General features: G+C 37.4%; 1 protein-coding gene across 1 annotated transcript in view; it reads right to left on the bottom strand.

Annotated features, from left to right (window-relative positions):
* Nucleotides 1-19,182, bottom strand: part of LOC124253958 (probable G-protein coupled receptor 158) — a 104,261-nt gene that overhangs the window by 5,281 nt on the left and 79,798 nt on the right. The window contains exons 6-9 of the mRNA XM_046687806.1: nucleotides 16,513-16,748; nucleotides 15,301-15,439; nucleotides 14,543-14,648; nucleotides 129-308 (exon numbers count right to left, since the gene is read on the bottom strand). Of these exons, the coding sequence (XP_046543762.1) occupies nucleotides 129-308; nucleotides 14,543-14,648; nucleotides 15,301-15,439; nucleotides 16,513-16,748 (661 nt within the window). The remainder of the gene's footprint in view (nucleotides 1-128; nucleotides 309-14,542; nucleotides 14,649-15,300; nucleotides 15,440-16,512; nucleotides 16,749-19,182) is intronic.

Below are 19,182 nucleotides of genomic sequence, written 5' to 3'. Positions count from 1 at the left end.
CTGACAAAATCCTGAGTAATATTTTGAAAACATAATTTGTATTCTGACCAAACTTTCACTTGAACTAATCTAAAACATAGTTATGTTACTCGCAGTACGCCATTTAGTCTTTTATCCATAGTACCAACCCGGATGTCTTCTGGGTCCATCTCAGCAAGACTTATCTCCCCTACATCAACGTCTCCGTTGGAGGATATGCCCACGTTGAGCTTCATGGTCTCCGGGGCAATGCTGTCCTGCACGTCTGACTGTGAGTACGCTCGATTCCGCATATGATCATCGTCTAACGGTCGATGTGCATACCACAACTGAAACACAAGTCCTCCAGTTAGTGCACATTCTGAACATATAACTAAAACAGTCATGTCCACCAGTTAGTGTGCATTCTGAACATACAACTGAAACAGGCATGTCCACCAGTTAGTGTACATTCTGGATATACAACTAAAACAGACATGTCCACAAGTTAGTGTACATTCTGAACATACAACTAAAACAGGCATGTCCACGAGGTAGTGTACATTCTGAACATAAAACTAAAACAGGCATGTCCACCAGTTAGTGTACATTCTCAACATACAACTAAAACAGGCAAGTCCACCAGTTAGTGTGCAGTCTGAACATACAAATAAAACAGACATGTCCACCAGTTAGTGTACATTCTGAACATACAACTAAAACAGTCATGTCCACCAGTTAGTGTGCATTCTGAACCTACAACTAAAACAGGCATTTCCACCAGTTAGTGTACATTCTGAATATACAACTAAAACAGACATGTCCACCAGTTAGTGTACATTCTGAACATACAACTAAAACAGACATGTCCACCAGTTAGTGTACATTCTGAACATACAACTAAAACAGACATGTCCACCAGTTAGTGTACATTCTGGATATACAACTAAACAGACATGTTCACCAGTTAATGTACATTCTGAACATACAACTAAAACAGACATATCCACCAGTTAGTGTACATTCTGAACATACAACTAAAACAGACATGTCCACCAGTTAGTGTACATTCTGAACATACAACTAAAACAGACATGTCCACCAGTTAGTGTACATTCTGAACATACAACTAAAACAGACATGTCCACCAGTTAGTGTACATTCTGAACATACAACTAAAACAGACATGTCCACCAGTTAGTGTACATTCTGAACATACAACTAAAACAGCCATGTCAACCAGTTAGTGTATATTCTGAACATACAACTAAAACAGTCATGTCCACCAGTTAGTGTACATTCTGAATATACAACCAAAACAGACATGTCTACCAGTTAGTGTACATTCTGAACATACAACTAAAACAGACATGTCCACCAGTTAATGTACATTCTGAACATACAACTAAAACATACATGTCCACCAGTTAGTGTACATTCTGAACATACAACTAAAACAGACATGTCCACCAGTTAGTGTACATTCTGAACATACAACTAAAACAGACATGTCCACCAGTTAGTGTACATTCTGAACATACAACTAAAACAGACATGTCCACCAGTTAGTGTACATTCTGAACATACAACTAAAACAGACATGTCCACCAGTTAGTGTACATTCTGAACATACAACTAAAACAGACATGTCCACCAGTTAGTGTACATTCTGAACATACAACTAAAACAGTCATGTCCACCAGTTAGTGTACATTCTGAACATACAACTAAAACAGACATGTCCACCAGTTAGTGTACATTCTGAACATACAACTAAAACAGACATGTCCACCAGTTAGTGTACATTCTGAACATACAACTAAAACAGACATGTCCACCAGTTAGTGTACATTCTGAACATACAACTAAAACAGACATGTCCACCAGTTAGTGTACATTCTGAACATACAACTAAAACAGACATGTCCACCAGTTAATGTACATTCTGAACATACAACTAAAACAGTCATGTCCACCAGTTAGTGTACATTCTGAACATACAACTAAAACAGACATGTCCAACAGTTAGTGTACATTCTGAACATACAACTAAAACAGACATGTCCACCAGTTAGTGTACATTCTGAACATACAACTAAAACAGACATGTCCACCAGTTAGTGTACATTCTGAACATACAACTAAAACAGACATGTCCACCAGTTAGTGTACATTCTGAACATACAACTAAAACAGTCATGTCGACGAGGTAGTGTACATTCTGAACATACAACTAAAACACGCATGTCCACCAGTTAGTGTACATTCTGAACATACAACTAAAACAGACATGTCCACCAGTTAGTGTACATTCTGAACATACAACTAAAACAGGCATGTCCACCAGTTAGTGTACATTCTGAACATACAACTAAAACAGTCATGTCCACCAGTTAGTGTACATTCTGAATATACAACTAAAACAGACATGTCCACCAGTTAGTGTACATTCTGAACATACATCTAAAACAGACATGTCCACCAGTTAATGTACATTCTGAACATACAACTAAAACAGGCATGTCCACCAGTTAGTGTACATTCTGAACATACAACTAAAACAGACATGTCCAACAGTTAGTGTACATTCTGAACATACAACTAAAACAGTCATGTCCACCAGTTAGTGTACATTCTGAACATACAACTAAAACAGACATGTCCACCAGTTAGTGTACATTCTGAACATACAACTAAAACAGACATGTCCAACAGTTAGGGTACATTCTGAACATACAACTAAAACAGTCATGTCAACGAGGTAGTGTACATTCTGAACATACAACTAAAACAGGCATGTCCACCAGTTAGTGTACATTCTGAATATACAACTAAAACAGACATGTCCACCAGTTAGTGTACATTCTGAACATACAACTAAAACAGACATGTCCACCAGTTAGTGTACATTCTGAACATACAACTAAAACAGACATGTCCACCAGTTAGTGTACATTCTGAAAATAAAACTAAAACAGACATGTCCACCAGTTAGTGTACATTCTGAACATACAACTAAAACATACATGTCCACCAGTTAGTGTACATTCTGAACATACAACTAAAACAGTCATGTCCACCAGTTAGTGCACATTCTGAATATACAACTAAAACAGACATGTCCACCAGTTAGTGTACATTCTGAACATACAACAAAAACAGACATGTCCACCAGTTAATGTACATTCTGAACATACAACTAAAACAGTCATGTCCACCAGTTAGTGTACATTCTGAATATAAAACTAAAACAGACATGTCCAACAGTTAGTGTACATTCTGAACATACAACTAAAACAGTCATGTCCACCAGTTAGTGTACATTCTGAACATACAACTAAAACAGTCATGTCCACCAGTTAGTGTACATTCTGAACATACAACTAAAACAGGCATGTCCACCAGTTAGTGTACATTCTGAATATACAACTAAAACAGACATGTCCACCAGTTAGTGTAATAACATATTAACTAAAACAGACATGTCCACCAGTTAGTGTACATTCTGAACATACAACTAAAACAGACATGTCCACCAGTTAGTGTACATTCTGGATATACAACTAAACAGACATGTTCACCAGTTAATGTACATTCTGAACATACAACTAAAACAGACATATCCACCAGTTAGTGTACATTCTGAACATACAACTAAAACAGACATGTCCACCAGTTAGTGTACATTCTGAACATACAACTAAAACAGACATGTCCACCAGTTAGTGTACATTCTGAACATACAACTAAAACAGATATGTCCACCAGTTAGTGTACATTCTGAACATACAACTAAAACAGTCATGTCGACGAGGTAGTGTACATTCTGAACATGCAACTAAAACAGGCATGTCCACCAGTTAGTGTACATTCTGAACATACAACTAAAACATACATGTCTACCAGTTAGTGTACATTCTGAACATACAACTAAAATATACATGTCAACCAGGTAGTGTACATTCTGAACATACAACTACAACAGACATGTCCACCAGTTAGTGTACATTCTGAACATACAACTAAAACATACATGTCCACCAGTTAGTGTACATTCTGAACATACAACTAAAATATACATGTCAACCAGTTAGTGTACATTCTGAACATACAACTAAAACAGGCATGTCCACCAGTTAGTGTACATTCTGAACATACAACTAAAACAGTCATGTCCACCAGTTAGTGTACATTCTGAACATACAACTAAAACAGGCATGTCCACCAGTTAGTGTACATTCTGAACATACAACTAAAACAGTCATGTCCACCAGTTAGTGTACATTCTGAATATACAACTAAAACAGACATGTCCACAAGTTAGTGTACATTCTGAACATACAACTAAAACAGACATGTCCACCAGTTAGTGTACATTCTCAATATACAACTAAAACAGGAATGTCCACCAGTTAGTGGACATTCTGAATATACAACGAAAACAGGCATGTCCACCAGTTATTGTACATTCTGAACATACAACTAAAACAGTCATGTCCACCAGTTAGTGTACATTCTGAACATACAACTAAAACAGGCATGTCCACCAGTTAGTGTACATTCTGAACATACAACTAAAACAAGCATGTCCACAAGTTAGTGTACATTCTGAACATACAACTAAAACAGACATGTTCACCAGTTAATGTACATTCTGAATATACAACTAAAACAGGAATGTCCACCAGTTAGTGCACATTCTGACTATACAACTAAAACATACATGTCCACCAGTTAGTGTACATTCTGAACATACAACTAAAACAGTCATGTCCACCAGTTAGTGTACATTCTGAACATACAACTAAAACAGGCATGTCAACCAGTTAGTGTACATTCTGAACATATAACTAAAATATACATGTCCACCAGTTAGTGTACATTCTGAACATACAACTAAAACAGGCATGTCCACCAGTTAGTGTACATTCTGAACATACAACTAAAACAGTCATGTCCACCAGTTAGTGTACATTCTGAACATACAACTAAAACAGGCATGTCCACCAGTTAGTGTACATTCTGAACATACAACTAAAACAGTCATGTCCACCAGTTAGTGTACATTCTGAACATACAACTAAAACAGGCATGTCCACCAGTTAGTGTACATTCTGAACATACAACTAAAACAAGCATGTCCACCAGTTAGTGTACATTCTGAACATACAACTACAACAGACATGTCCACCAGTTAGTGTACATTCTCAATATACAACTAAAACAGGAATGTCCACCAGTTAGTGCACATTCTGAATATACAACTAAAACATACATGTCCACCAGTTAGTGTACATTCTGAATATACAACTAAAACAGACATGTCCACCAGTTAGTGTACATTCTGAACATACAACTAAAACAGACATGTCCACCAGTTAGTGTACATTCTGGATATACAACTAAACAGACATGTTCACCAGTTAATGTACATTCTGAACATACAACTAAAACAGACATATCCACCAGTTAGTGTACATTCTGAACATACAACTAAAACAGACATGTCCACCAGTTAGTGTACATTCTGAACATACAACTAAAACAGACATGTCCACCAGTTAGTGTACATTCTGAACATACAACTAAAACAGATATGTCCACCAGTTAGTGTACATTCTGAACATACAACTAAAACAGTCATGTCGACGAGGTAGTGTACATTCTGAACATGCAACTAAAACAGGCATGTCCACCAGTTAGTGTACATTCTGAACATACAACTAAAACATACATGTCCACCAGTTAGTGTACATTCTGAACATACAACTAAAATATACATGTCAACCAGGTAGTGTACATTCTGAACATACAACTAAAACAGACATGTCCACCAGTTAGTGTACATTCTGAACATACAACTAAAACATACATGTCCACCAGTTAGTGTACATTCTGAACATACAACTAAAATATACATGTCAACCAGTTAGTGTACATTCTGAACATACAACTAAAACAGGCATGTCCACCAGTTAGTGTACATTCTGAACATACAACTAAAACAGTCATGTCCACCAGTTAGTGTACATTCTGAACATACAACTAAAACAGGCATGTCCACCAGTTAGTGTACATTCTGAACATACAACTAAAACAGTCATGTCCACCAGTTAGTGTACATTCTGAATATACAACTAAAACAGACATGTCCACAAGTTAGTGTACATTCTGAACATACAACTAAAACAGACATGTCCACCAGTTAGTGTACATTCTGAACATACAACTAAAACAGGAATGTCCACCAGTTAGTGTACATTCTGAACATACAACTAAAACAGGCATGTCCACCAGTTAGTGTACATTCTGAACATACAACTAAAACAGTCATGTCCACCAGTTAGTGTACATTCTGAACATACAACTAAAACAGGCATGTCCACCAGTTAGTGTACATTCTGAACATACAACTAAAACAAGCATGTCCACCAGTTAGTGTACATTCTGAACATACAACTAAAACAGACATGTTCACCAGTTAATGTACATTCTGAATATACAACTAAAACAGGAATGTCCACCAGTTAGTGCACATTCTGAATATACAACTAAAACATACATGTCCACCAGTTAGTGTACATTCTGAACATACAACTAAAACAGTCATGTCCACCAGTTAGTGTACATTCTGAACATACAACTCAAACAGGCATGTCAACCAGTTAGTGTACATTCTGAACATATAACTAAAATATACATGTCCACCAGTTAGTGTACATTCTGAACATACAACTAAAACAGGCATGTCCACCAGTTAGTGTACATTCTGAACATACAACTAAAACAGTCATGTCCACCAGTTAGTGTACATTCTGAACATACAACTAAAACAGGCATGTCCACCAGTTAGTGTACATTCTGAACATACAACTAAAACAGTCATGTCCACCAGTTAGTGTACATTCTGAACATACAACTAAAACAGGCATGTCCACCAGTTAGTGTACATTCTGAACATACAACTAAAACAAGCATGTCCACCAGTTAGTGTACATTCTGAACATACAACTACAACAGACATGTCCACCAGTTAGTGTACATTCTCAATATACAACTAAAACAGGAATGTCCACCAGTTAGTGCACATTCTGAATATACAACTAAAACATACATGTCCACCAGTTAGTGTACATTCTGAATATACAACTAAAACAGACATGTCCACCAGTTAGTGTACATTCTGAACATACAACTAAAACATACATGTCCACCAGTTAGTGTACATTCTGAACATACAACTAAAATATACATGTCAACCAGTTAGTGTACATTCTGAACATACAACTAAAACATACATGTCCACCAGTTAGTGTACATTCTGAACATACAACTAAAACAGTCATGTCCACCAGTTAGTGTTTACATTCTGAACATACAACTAAAACAGGCATGTCCACCAGTTAGTGTACATTCTGAACATACAACTAAAACAGGAATGTCCACCAGTTAGTGTACATTCTGAACATACAACTAAAACAAGCATGTCCACCAGTTAGTGTACATTCTGAACATACAACTAAAACAGACATGTCCACCAGTTAGTGTACATTCTCAATATACAACTAAAACAGACATGTCCACCAGTTAGTGCACATTCTGAGTATACAACTAAAACATACATGTCCACCAGTTAGTGTACATTCTGAACATACAACTAAAACAGACATGTCAACCAGTTAGTGTACATTCTGAACATACAACTAAAACAGACATGTCCACCAGTTAGTGTACATTCTGAACATACAACTAAAACAGGCATGTCCACCAGTTAGTGTACATTCTGAACATACAACTAAAACAGGCATGTCCACCAGTTAGTGTACATTCTGAATATACAACAAAAACAAGCATGTCCACCAGTTAGTGTACATTCTTAATATACAACTGAAACAGGAATGTCCACCAGTTAGTGCACATTCTGAATATACAACTAAAACATACATGTCCACCAGTTAGTGTACATTCTGAACATACAACTAAAACAGACATGTCCACCAGTTAGTGTACATTCTGAACATACAACTAAAACATACATGTCCACCAGTTAGTGTACATTCTGAACATACAACTAAAATATACATGTCCACCAGTTAGTGTACATTCTGAACATACAACTAAAACAGGCATGTCCACCAGTTAGTGTACATTCTGAACATACAACTAAAACAGTCATGTCCACCAGTTAGTGTACATTCTCAATATACAACTAAAACAGACATGTCCACCAGTTAGTGCACATTCTGAATATACAACTAAAACATACATGTCCACCAGTTAGTGTACATTCTGAACATACTACTAAAACAGACATGTCCACCAGTTAGTGTACATTCTGAACATACAACTAAAACAGTCATGTCCACCAGTTAGTGTACATTCTGAACATACAACTAAAACAGACATGTCCACCAGTTAGTGTACATTCTGAACATACAACTAAAACAGACATGTCCACCAGTTAGTGTACATTCTGAACATACAACTAAAACAGGCATGTCCACGAGGTAGTGTACATTCTGAACATGCAACGAAAACAGTCATGTCCACCAGTTAGTGTACATTCTGAACATACAACAAAAACAAGCATGTCCACCAGTTAGTGTACATTCTGAACATACAACTACAACAGACATGTCCACCAGTTAGTGTACATTCTCAATATACAACTAAAACAGGAATGTCCACCAGTTAGTGCACATTCTGAATATACAACTAAAACATACATGTCCACCAGTTAGTGTACATTCTGAACATACAACTAAAACAGACATGTCCACCAGTTAGTGTACATTCTGAACATACAACTAAAACAGACATGTCCACCAGTTAGTGTACATTCTGAACATACAACTAAAATATACATGTCCACCAGTTAGTGTACATTCTGAACATACAACTAAAACAGGCATGTCCACCAGTTAGTGTACATTCTGAACATACAACTAAAACAGGAATGTCCACCAGTTAGTGTACATTCTGAACATACAACTAAAACAGGCATGTCCACCAGTTAGTGTACATTCTGAACATACAACTAAAACAGTCATGTCCACCAGTTAGTGTACATTCTGAACATACAACTAAAACAGACATGTCCACCAGTTAGTGTACATTCTGAACATACAACTAAAACAGACATGTCCACCAGTTAGTGTACATTCTGAACATACAACTAAAACAGACATGTCCACCAGTTAGTGTACATTCTGAACATACAACTAAAACATATATGTCAACCAGTTAGTGTACATTCTGAACATACAACTAAAACATACATGTCCACCAGTTAGTGTACATTCTGAACATACAACTAAAACAGACATGTCCACCAGTTAGTGTACATTCTGAACATACAACTAAAACAGACATGTCCACCAGTTAGTGTACATTCTGAACATACAACTAAAAAACAGACATGTCCACCAGTTAGTGTACATTCTGAACATACAACTAAAACAGACATGTCCACCAGTTAGTGTACATTCTGAACATACAACTAAAACAGTCATGTCCACCAGTTAGTGTACATTCTGAACATACAACTAAAACAGACATGTCCACCAGTTAGTGTACATTCTGAACATACAACTAAAACAGTCATGTCCACCAGTTAGTGTACATTCTGAACATACAACTAAAACAGACATGTCCACCAGTTAGTGTACATTCTGAACATACAACTAAAACAGACATGTCCACCAGTTAGTGTACATTCTGAACATACAACTAAAACAGACATGTCCACCAGTTAGTGTACATTCTGAACATACAACTAAAACAGGAATGTCCACCAGTTAGTGTACATTCTGAACATACAACTAAAACAGACATGTCCACCAGTTAGTGTACATTCTGAACATACAACTAAAACAGGCATGTCCTCCAGTTAGTGTACATTCTGAACATACAACTAAAACAGACATGTCCACCAGTTAATGTACATTGTGAACATACGACTAAAACAGGCATGTCCACCAGTTAGTGTACATTCTGAACATACAACTAAAACAGATATCTCCACCAGTTAGTGTACATTCTGAATATACAACTAAAACAGGCATGTCCACCAGTTAGTGTACATTCTGAACATACAACTAAAACAGTCATGTCCACCAGTTAGTGTACATTCTGAACATACAACTAAAACAGACATGTCCACCAGTTAGTGTACATTCTGAACATACAACTAAAACAGACATGTCCTCCAGTTAATGTACATTCTGAACATACAACTAAAACAGTCATGTCCACCAGTTAGTGTACATTCTGAATATAAAACTAAAACAGACATGTCCACCAGTTAGTGTACATTCTGAACATACAACTAAAACAGACATGTCCACCAGTTAATGTACATTCTGAATATACAACTAAAACAGACATGTCCACCAGTTAATGTACATTCTGAACATACAACTAAAACAGACATGTCCACCAGTTAGTGTACATTCTGGAAATACAACTAAACAGACATGTCCACCAGTTAATGTACATTCTGAACATACAACTCAAACAGTCATGTCCACCAGTTAGTGTACATTCTGAATATACAACTAAAACAGATATGTCTACCAGTTAGTGTACATTCTGAACATACAACTAAAACAGGCATGTCCACCAGTTAGTGTACATTCTGAACATACAACTAAAACAGACATGTCCACCAGTTAGTGTACATTCTGAACATACAACTAAAACAGTCATGTCCACCAGTTAGTGTACATTCTGAACATACAACTAAAACAGACATGTCCACCAGTTAGTGTACATTCTGAACATACAACTAAAACAGACATGTCCACCAGTTAGTGTACATTCTGAACATACAACTAAAACAGTCATGTCCACCAGTTAGTGTACATTCTGAACATACAACTAAAACAGGCATGTCCACCAGTTAGTGTACATTCTGAACATACAACTAAAACAAGCATGTCCACCAGTTAGTGTACATTCTGAACATACAACTAAAACAGACATGTCCACCAGTTAGTGTACATTCTCAATATACAACTAAAACAGGAATGTCCACCAGTTAGTGCACATTCTGAATATACAACTAAAACATACATGTCCACCAGTTAGTGTACATTCTGAACATACAACTAAAACAGACATGTCCACCAGTTAGTGTACATTCTGAACATACAACTAAAACATACATGTCCACCAGTTAGTGTACATTCTGAACATACAACTAAAATATACATGTCATCCAGTTAGTGTACATTCTGAACATACAACTAAAACAGGCATGTCCACCAGTTAGTGTACATTCTGAATATACAACTAAAACAGATATATCCACCAGTTAGTGGACATTCTCAACATACAACTAAAACAGGCATGTCCACCAGTTAGTGTACATTCTGAACATACAACTAAAACAGACATGTCCACCAGTTAGTGTACATTCTGAACATACAACTAAAACAGTCATGTCCACCAGTTAGTGTACATTCTGAACATACAACTAAAACAAGCATGTCCACCAGTTAGTGTACATTCTGAACATACAACTAAAACAGACATGTCCACCAGTTAGTGTACATTCTGAACATACAACTAAAACAGTCATGTCCACGAGGTAGTGTACATTCTGAACATACAACTAAAACAGGCATGTCCACCAGTTAGTGTACATTCTGAACATACAACTAAAACAAGCATGTCCACCAGTTAGTGTACATTCTGAACATACAACTAAAACAGACATGTCCACCAGTTAGTGTACATTCTCAATATACAACTAAAACATACATGTCCACCAGTTAGTGTACATTCTGAACATATAACTAAAACAGACATGTCCACCAGTTAGTGTACATTCTGAATATACAACTAAAACAGTCATGTCCACCAGTTAGTGTACATTCGGAACATACAACTAAAATATACATGTCAACCAGTTAGTGTACATTCTGAACATACAACTAAAACAGGCATGTCCACCAGTTAGTGTACATTCTGAACATACAACTAAAACAGGCATGTCCACCAGTTAATGTACATTCTGAACATACAACTAAAACAGACATGTCCACAAGTTAGTGTACATTCTGAACATACAACTAAAACAGACTTGTCCGCCAGTTAGTGTACATTCTGAATATACAACTAAAACAGTCATGTCCACCAGTTAGTGTACATTCTGAACATACAACTAAAACAGTCATGTCCACCAGTTAGTGTGCATTCTGAACATATAACTAAAACAGTCATGTCCACCAGTTAGTGTACATTCTGAACATACAACTAAAACAGACATGTCCACCAGTTAGTGTGCATTCTGAACATATAACTAAAACAGTCATGTCCACCAGTTAGTGTACATTCTGAACATACAACTAAAACAGACATGTCCACCAGTTAGTGTACATTCTGAACATATAACTAAATAGCTGAAATAGAGATTATATGTACATTATTTAGTACAATAGCTGAAACAATAGCTGAAACACGGATTATACGAGCTCGCATGCACATCGTTTAGTTGTTAATCTGGACAAATAGCTGAAAAAGAGATTATACGATCTCATGTGTACATCGTTTAGTTGTTAATCTGAACCGTCAGGTGAAACAGAGATTATATGTACATTGTTTAGTTGTTAATCTGGGCAAATACAGACACGGTATGCATAATATCAATAACTGAAACAGACACGGTATGCATATCAATCAGTTGATATTCTGGACATAATGATGACACAGACATATGTACCACTGAGCTGATACTCTGGTCATGATATTGCTCAAATAGCAGTTACAATATACACCAGTCAGTGTACAATCACAGCTAAAACAGACCTGAATCAGACATTAGTTAATGATTATTTTGACAACAATACATGGTGACAACTTGTGAAATGTTCGTTTTCAAGTATCAATGATCAGTCTATATCGATATAAACGAATGAATTCGGAGATGTATTTGACAATTAGTCGGTTGTTACAAAAATATAAATGAAAAGTTTGAACTGTTATTGTAAGATAATAGTAAAACAGCTCTTTGTACTGCGGAAAACTAGAATTCTTAAAATTCGCTGTATGTTATCATAAGGTATTTATCGCTTACTCTATGTACAGTATCTCATACTAGCATCATTTCTCGTCAGATTAGCGGATTATCATCGTTTTCTTCAGTGTTTATATAGTGCTTGTGTACAAACACAAATCGGCCTTTACTTACAGCTGGCTTCACAATGTCTGCTCCAAGCCATATTACAACCTATATACACAGCTCTGAGTACAAGTTGACTGTTTAGGCACTGAACTGAACAACCGCTGTCATGTGTCAGCAAAGTGAAAAATGTGATCAGAAACACTTGTGTCTGTTGCGTACATGAGGAACTTTGTTTGTGAGAGAACTACATAACTAGACAGTGATATAACTCTATAGGATTACTCCGTCCCGTCCACACGGAGTACATTGTGTGGTCGTGTGTGGTCATTCAGAAATAATTACTGATTGCTGTTACAATGACGTAGGAGAAAGAAAGATCGAAATGCGTAAGTCGTAAGTTGATGTTAAAGTATGGGTGTTACGATTGCGCTACGACAACTTTGTCTAACCGACATCTGAACTTTCACTCTTACATATTCAACGAACTACACTGTTTACATTGACCCCATGTGTAATGCCAGTGTGACACAAACAACTGTTCCAATAACCAGTAGAGACGCATTATTGTACATGTTCAACACAATGTGTCGCCGACATCCATGTATTGATGTTGAATTATAAACGGACGGACGGTGTATATATGCATAGATCTCGGACAGGGCTGTAATATTGTTTTATGCCATCGTCAGCAGCATTTCAGGTAGGTGCACCTGAGCCATCGGTGACCTATTGCATATGGGTATGACGATCATACGCTGTCAGTCAAGTAACCTATGGTAACCACGAGCCGGGCTCTAGCGACAAACATGGGGTACTGAGGAACCTGATTCATGTCTGAAATTTCCAAAATATAGCAGTGCTTTAGTCCAGATATATATCAGTTGAATACAGTAATAGGCAGTTTCTACAAATTGTGTATGAAATGTTTACAACAAATGTATACTTTAGACATAACTTACTGTAAAAAGAAGCGGCAAACACATTGCCATTTTCACAAGAAACCTCTACTAAAAGGGGAGTTTATTGTATGATTCCGATGATAGCATAGGCAGGTGTCTAGGATCACTAATTGTCGCAAAAATCAAATACATAAAAGTATTTTTGCCACTCTATATTCATATTTTGCAACCCAGTTTTGTACAAATAGCAAAGTGTGATAGATGCCTATATACATTCAATTGTCAATAGACAGGTAGCGAAGGATATTGTTGAACCTGTAATGAATCAGTAATATTGCAATAGGGACATTAAGAATAGTCTCAGTTGAACACTGGGTGGAATGGCACCACGGTCGAGCAAGACGGATGAACGTTATAAGCACCCTACCTTTTAGGATAACCAACACTACTGGGCAAAACAAACTTCCCCTCGCTCGCCGATTATTGTAAGTGTAGTTCAGTCATTTTAACACGAACTGTTTATGTGAACTGAATAATGAATAATTAAAATGCTACTCACCTTTGGCCCTAATATAAGCAGTAAAACAACGGTGACTGTAAGCTGACAGCGCAGAAAGGACATGAGGAACATATAGTCGGGGTGAAGGGTATACCACCACAGATGCCTGCAACAGAACAACATGGTCAGTCTACAGTTCACAGTGACTCAGTTAGTGTGGGTAAACGCCGCTTGTCAACAGCGCCTTAGTTTTATCGGGGTCTGATACCTTGCTTGAAAACCATGGCCCCGTTCCTCAAAACGACCGTAACCCTAAGGTGGTAGTAACTCCCATACTTTAACATAGACGACAGTGTAGCTCTTCGTTCGCTTTGAGGAATGGGGCTTAAGATTAGTAGGGTTCTCGATGGATGTCCCTTTGCTCAAATCTCAAGTAGAGGTAGGGTTTGGGCGAACTAACAATTGTTACCAGGTCAAATCCCTACCCACGATCATCGGATTCACCTCGGGAGCAACTCTTCTCGGCAATGTATTAGCAACTGATGTCCCCTTATATTTCAGGAAGGTAATGGGTTCGTCATAAGGTTTACATTTCGCATGATGACGGTGCCCCATAGCTAACGTATGTCCAGTTTCTATCAAAAGTGTAACACAATTACTCTATTTTGGAACGGTTTGACTTTAACACTTAGTGTCGTCAATCGTACATGAAGGAGAAGCACGGAGGCCGATATCGGGTGCGAGTATGTGCTGCCAACTCAATTAAGTGGTTCCTGGCAAGAATATTTGAATAGAAAAATAAAACATTCAATACTTACTTAAGTATATAAAATATAGTAGAGAAGAAAGCTTCATAGCAGATGGCTACCGAGATACACCTTCTCTCAGAGTAGTCCGAGGGGGCAGATCGCACGCAGTAACAGAGGTAGACACCAAAACACAGGAACAGAAACTCAGCTGAAACACAGAACACCTACATTGTTGGAAATCACAGAACGTTATTGTGTGACACTGTTCATTCGGAACCCCATAATCGCCGATGAATTAACGTCATCATGACGCTTATAAGATTTGCTCCTGTTTGTCCAAGACCATGTCAGGGACCTGGGACCCGATCAACAAAACCTTCACAGCACGATGCCAATCGTAAGCCTATGATAAAGTATAGTGTTACGATAGGTCGTAACGTTACAAACGCTTTATGGATCGGACCCTGCCCCGCCATTCGCACGGTAACACTTAAGGCGTTTAATGTAAAACTACTGCAAGCCCTCGCTGAAAGATGACTTAACGTGTTTCAATTCAGAAAAGACATAACAGTTTCTTGTTCACACGCGATGAAAGGTAACAGAATAAGATTTATTGTCATGAAAAACCTGAGGTGCTTTGAAGATATTACGCCCACGTAGTACTAATACACTATGTGCTATAACGTAAGTCATTACTACATTACTCCAGAGCGTGTCACGTCCGATAATGAGGTAGGATTGTTGTGAGGGTAATAGTGTGTGGATTAGTGCACGCTATAGTTATCATGATACTCGCTATAACTTAAAGGTACATGACATTATTGTAATGTATACTTAATGCCTTTATGTTAACAATGGTATAAATGATACATATATACGTATATATGATTACGGAAATTGACTTATCCTTGTGGTCAAACAATGTGGTCGAATTTCTTTTCATATTAAATTTAATCTTATTTTTCGTAATATTAATATTACTGCTGCTGCTAGACTTATTCTAATCAAACCTATTGTATTATCGTATTTGATGCAGTGAGTAGGTTTGACTAAATGAATGGTATTTTACGCCACTGTTAACAATATTCCGGCAGAAACACAAATGACTGGAGTATAGAAAAACGATGCTTGACATCCGGATGCGAAGACACGAAATAAGCCAAGTGAGTTTGACCACCCGATAACGCTCAGTCGTCTCTCACGATCCTCATAGCAAACTTTCTCTCTCGTATCGGATACACGCACTGCAAAGGTGACGTCACATAGTCCTTGGTGACTTACAAAGCTCTATGACGTAATCCCACCAATGTGACTTGCACATGGTGTATGTGAGTTGGTCCTCTGTCTTGCCCACGGCCAGGAGTGTGGCGTTCTCGGACAAGTGGTCCACGTTGACGGCCGTCCATGCTGCCATGTAGCCTATCACCACAATGATGATGACGGTCAGATACTTCAACAAGTCTTTGTCCCTCACGTGCACTCGATGGGCTTTTCGGGACTGGAATTCGGCTAATATTCTGTAAAGACAGTGCATGTCATATCAATAAATGTAATTAGCAAGGTAAAAATGCTTTCATAGAGAATGAGAAATCAATAAACTATACACATACTAGCATAATGAACTTGAGAAAACATAAACCAACATAAATATGCCTGTGCTTTGGTGGCCGGTTGTCACGTCAAGTGACTACCTCAAACTAAATAACTTGCATCTGCAGGACATCTCACGAGTGAGATAAAAGGATATCCCTTATGAGATTTTGCTGTAATATATATATATCTCTTTGCAGACATCTTTTGTGTGAGATGTAATAAACAGCATCACAATACTACGTTGGCCATTGTGATTTTGTTAGTTACATCACAACATATTACATCCTTAATCGTTCTGCCAGTGAACATTTTAGCTGCACTTTTGTGTTCTCAAGACACTGCGTTTAACGTTTTACAAACGTGGACAGTTAGAATAAAGATCTTGGATGACAAATAGAGAATCTCACCCGAGTGTCTTTTGATATCAAGTACAACACCAAGAGTTGATAGAATTACTTTTATCAACGAGTGTTGATATATTTGATATCAGAAGACACGAGGGTGAGATTCTATTTATCATCGAAACTCCCTCTTCTTTAGTTTTCAATGAAAAATGTACATCTCTGAACACGGTACTGCCATTAGACTTGCCGTGCAGCGATGTCATAGCATTGTGACGTCATCACGTTCATGACGCCATAGCATTATCAGGACATTGTACAAAATCTACTTTCAAAATGATTTCTCCTAGGAAATGTCGTATGATCTCACACAAGCAATATCTCCTGTGGAACACAGTTTTGGATGATAAATAGCAAATCACCTTTGTGTCTATTGACATCAAATATATCCATGGTCGCTGGAAAAGTGTCCATTTTCTAGGGCTGCGCAATGTAACCGGTGTACCGGTATTTACCGGTTCAGACATGAACACGATACGTATTGCGATACGCTGATTGAAAACCGGTATTTTGACATGCATTCGGAAAACTTCGTAACACTCGGAAATCTTCGGATATTTCCGTTTTATAAATTGTTCCTTTCCTTTTTATTTGTGCCAAATATTATTTACACTTTTATTTTGTCATGATGAGAAGTTTTTATTAAAGCTTAATCAAGCATGGTGATTTTGTTGTATTTTAGCTTTATAAATCAAACATTAACTCGATTATTAGTAGTTTTTTGTTAAAAAAGAACTTCTTGCAATATATTGCAATACATATCGCAATATATGTTTTCGCATCGCAATATGAAAATTGTCTGCAAAACCCAGCTCTCTCATTTTCTGATGTATTACAATGTTTATACTTGTTAAAAAAAAACACACACTCCGATGAGATTCATCATATAAGCTCGTGAATCGCTGAACTTGAATCTAACTCCAAACTGGAAACCCAAAACCGTTATAATTACCACTGCCGTGCTGCTTACTTACACACTACGGACAAGTCGAGCACACCTACGTCAAGAAATTAGGTTAACACCAATCATATAATTTCAGATTACCGCTACCGGAGTACATGAACTGAGTTATAAACAATTCCGACGTTGTGAACATAGTTCATACAACAAACGAGTAAACGCAGTGCGTATATACATTTTCAACTTGCAATAGTAAAACTGTGGAACGGCGAATATGTTTTAAATACATTCAGCCTGCATAAGACAGTATGAGCAAGTGCACTATAAGCGTGTCCTATTTGCTCTTGTCACAGTTTGTGAGTTCCATATTATTACATATCACGTGATCAAGGGTTTCTGCACTAAACATTAAAACTAAAGAAAACTATAAATGCATTACATAAGTGATTCGAAACTGACAAAACTGAGCCGCTGTGCAATAAATGATTTCTTGTGGGGGGTTATTCAGCCATGCACATCTTGCAAGTCCTATCTAAACTCTGTCAAAAAAGAAACGCAACCCCTGTCCTCAGATATGAAAAATTCGTTTGAATGAAGTTATTGCTTCCAAACTAAATTTTATTCGAATGTATTGAAATTATACACGTAATTAATGAATATTACCATCCAAACAACTGCATTTGTACGCATAAGTGTATTTTATTGCTTATTCCGTCACAACGCATGAAATGACCCTCATGGTGACTTCGCACAAAAAAAAACACATGCAAATCATGAAAATGGCAGTTAATGTAGGGGTGTATAAAAGCCCATGTGCTTTCGTATTATATTCATTCATTTGTCGCCGAAAAGCTGTGTTAAAAATGCCACGATTGAGTGCTGCCGACCGAAATATCGCCATTGGTCGTGTTCAAGCCGGAGAAAGTTTTGGAACTGTTGCACGGCACCTAAATGTTCACAAAACAACGATATCCCGACTTTGGAGCCGCTACAACAACTTCAATTTGACCAACGATCGCCCGAGAAGTGGAAGGCCAAGAATCACGACCCCCCTTC

The sequence above is a fragment of the Haliotis rubra genome, unplaced genomic scaffold, assembly GCF_003918875.1.
Source record: "Haliotis rubra isolate DU_JTF1 unplaced genomic scaffold, ASM391887v1 Scf56, whole genome shotgun sequence".
NCBI lineage: Eukaryota > Metazoa > Mollusca > Gastropoda > Lepetellida > Haliotidae > Haliotis > Haliotis rubra.
This window is presented reverse-complemented; position numbering and strand designations above follow the sequence as displayed.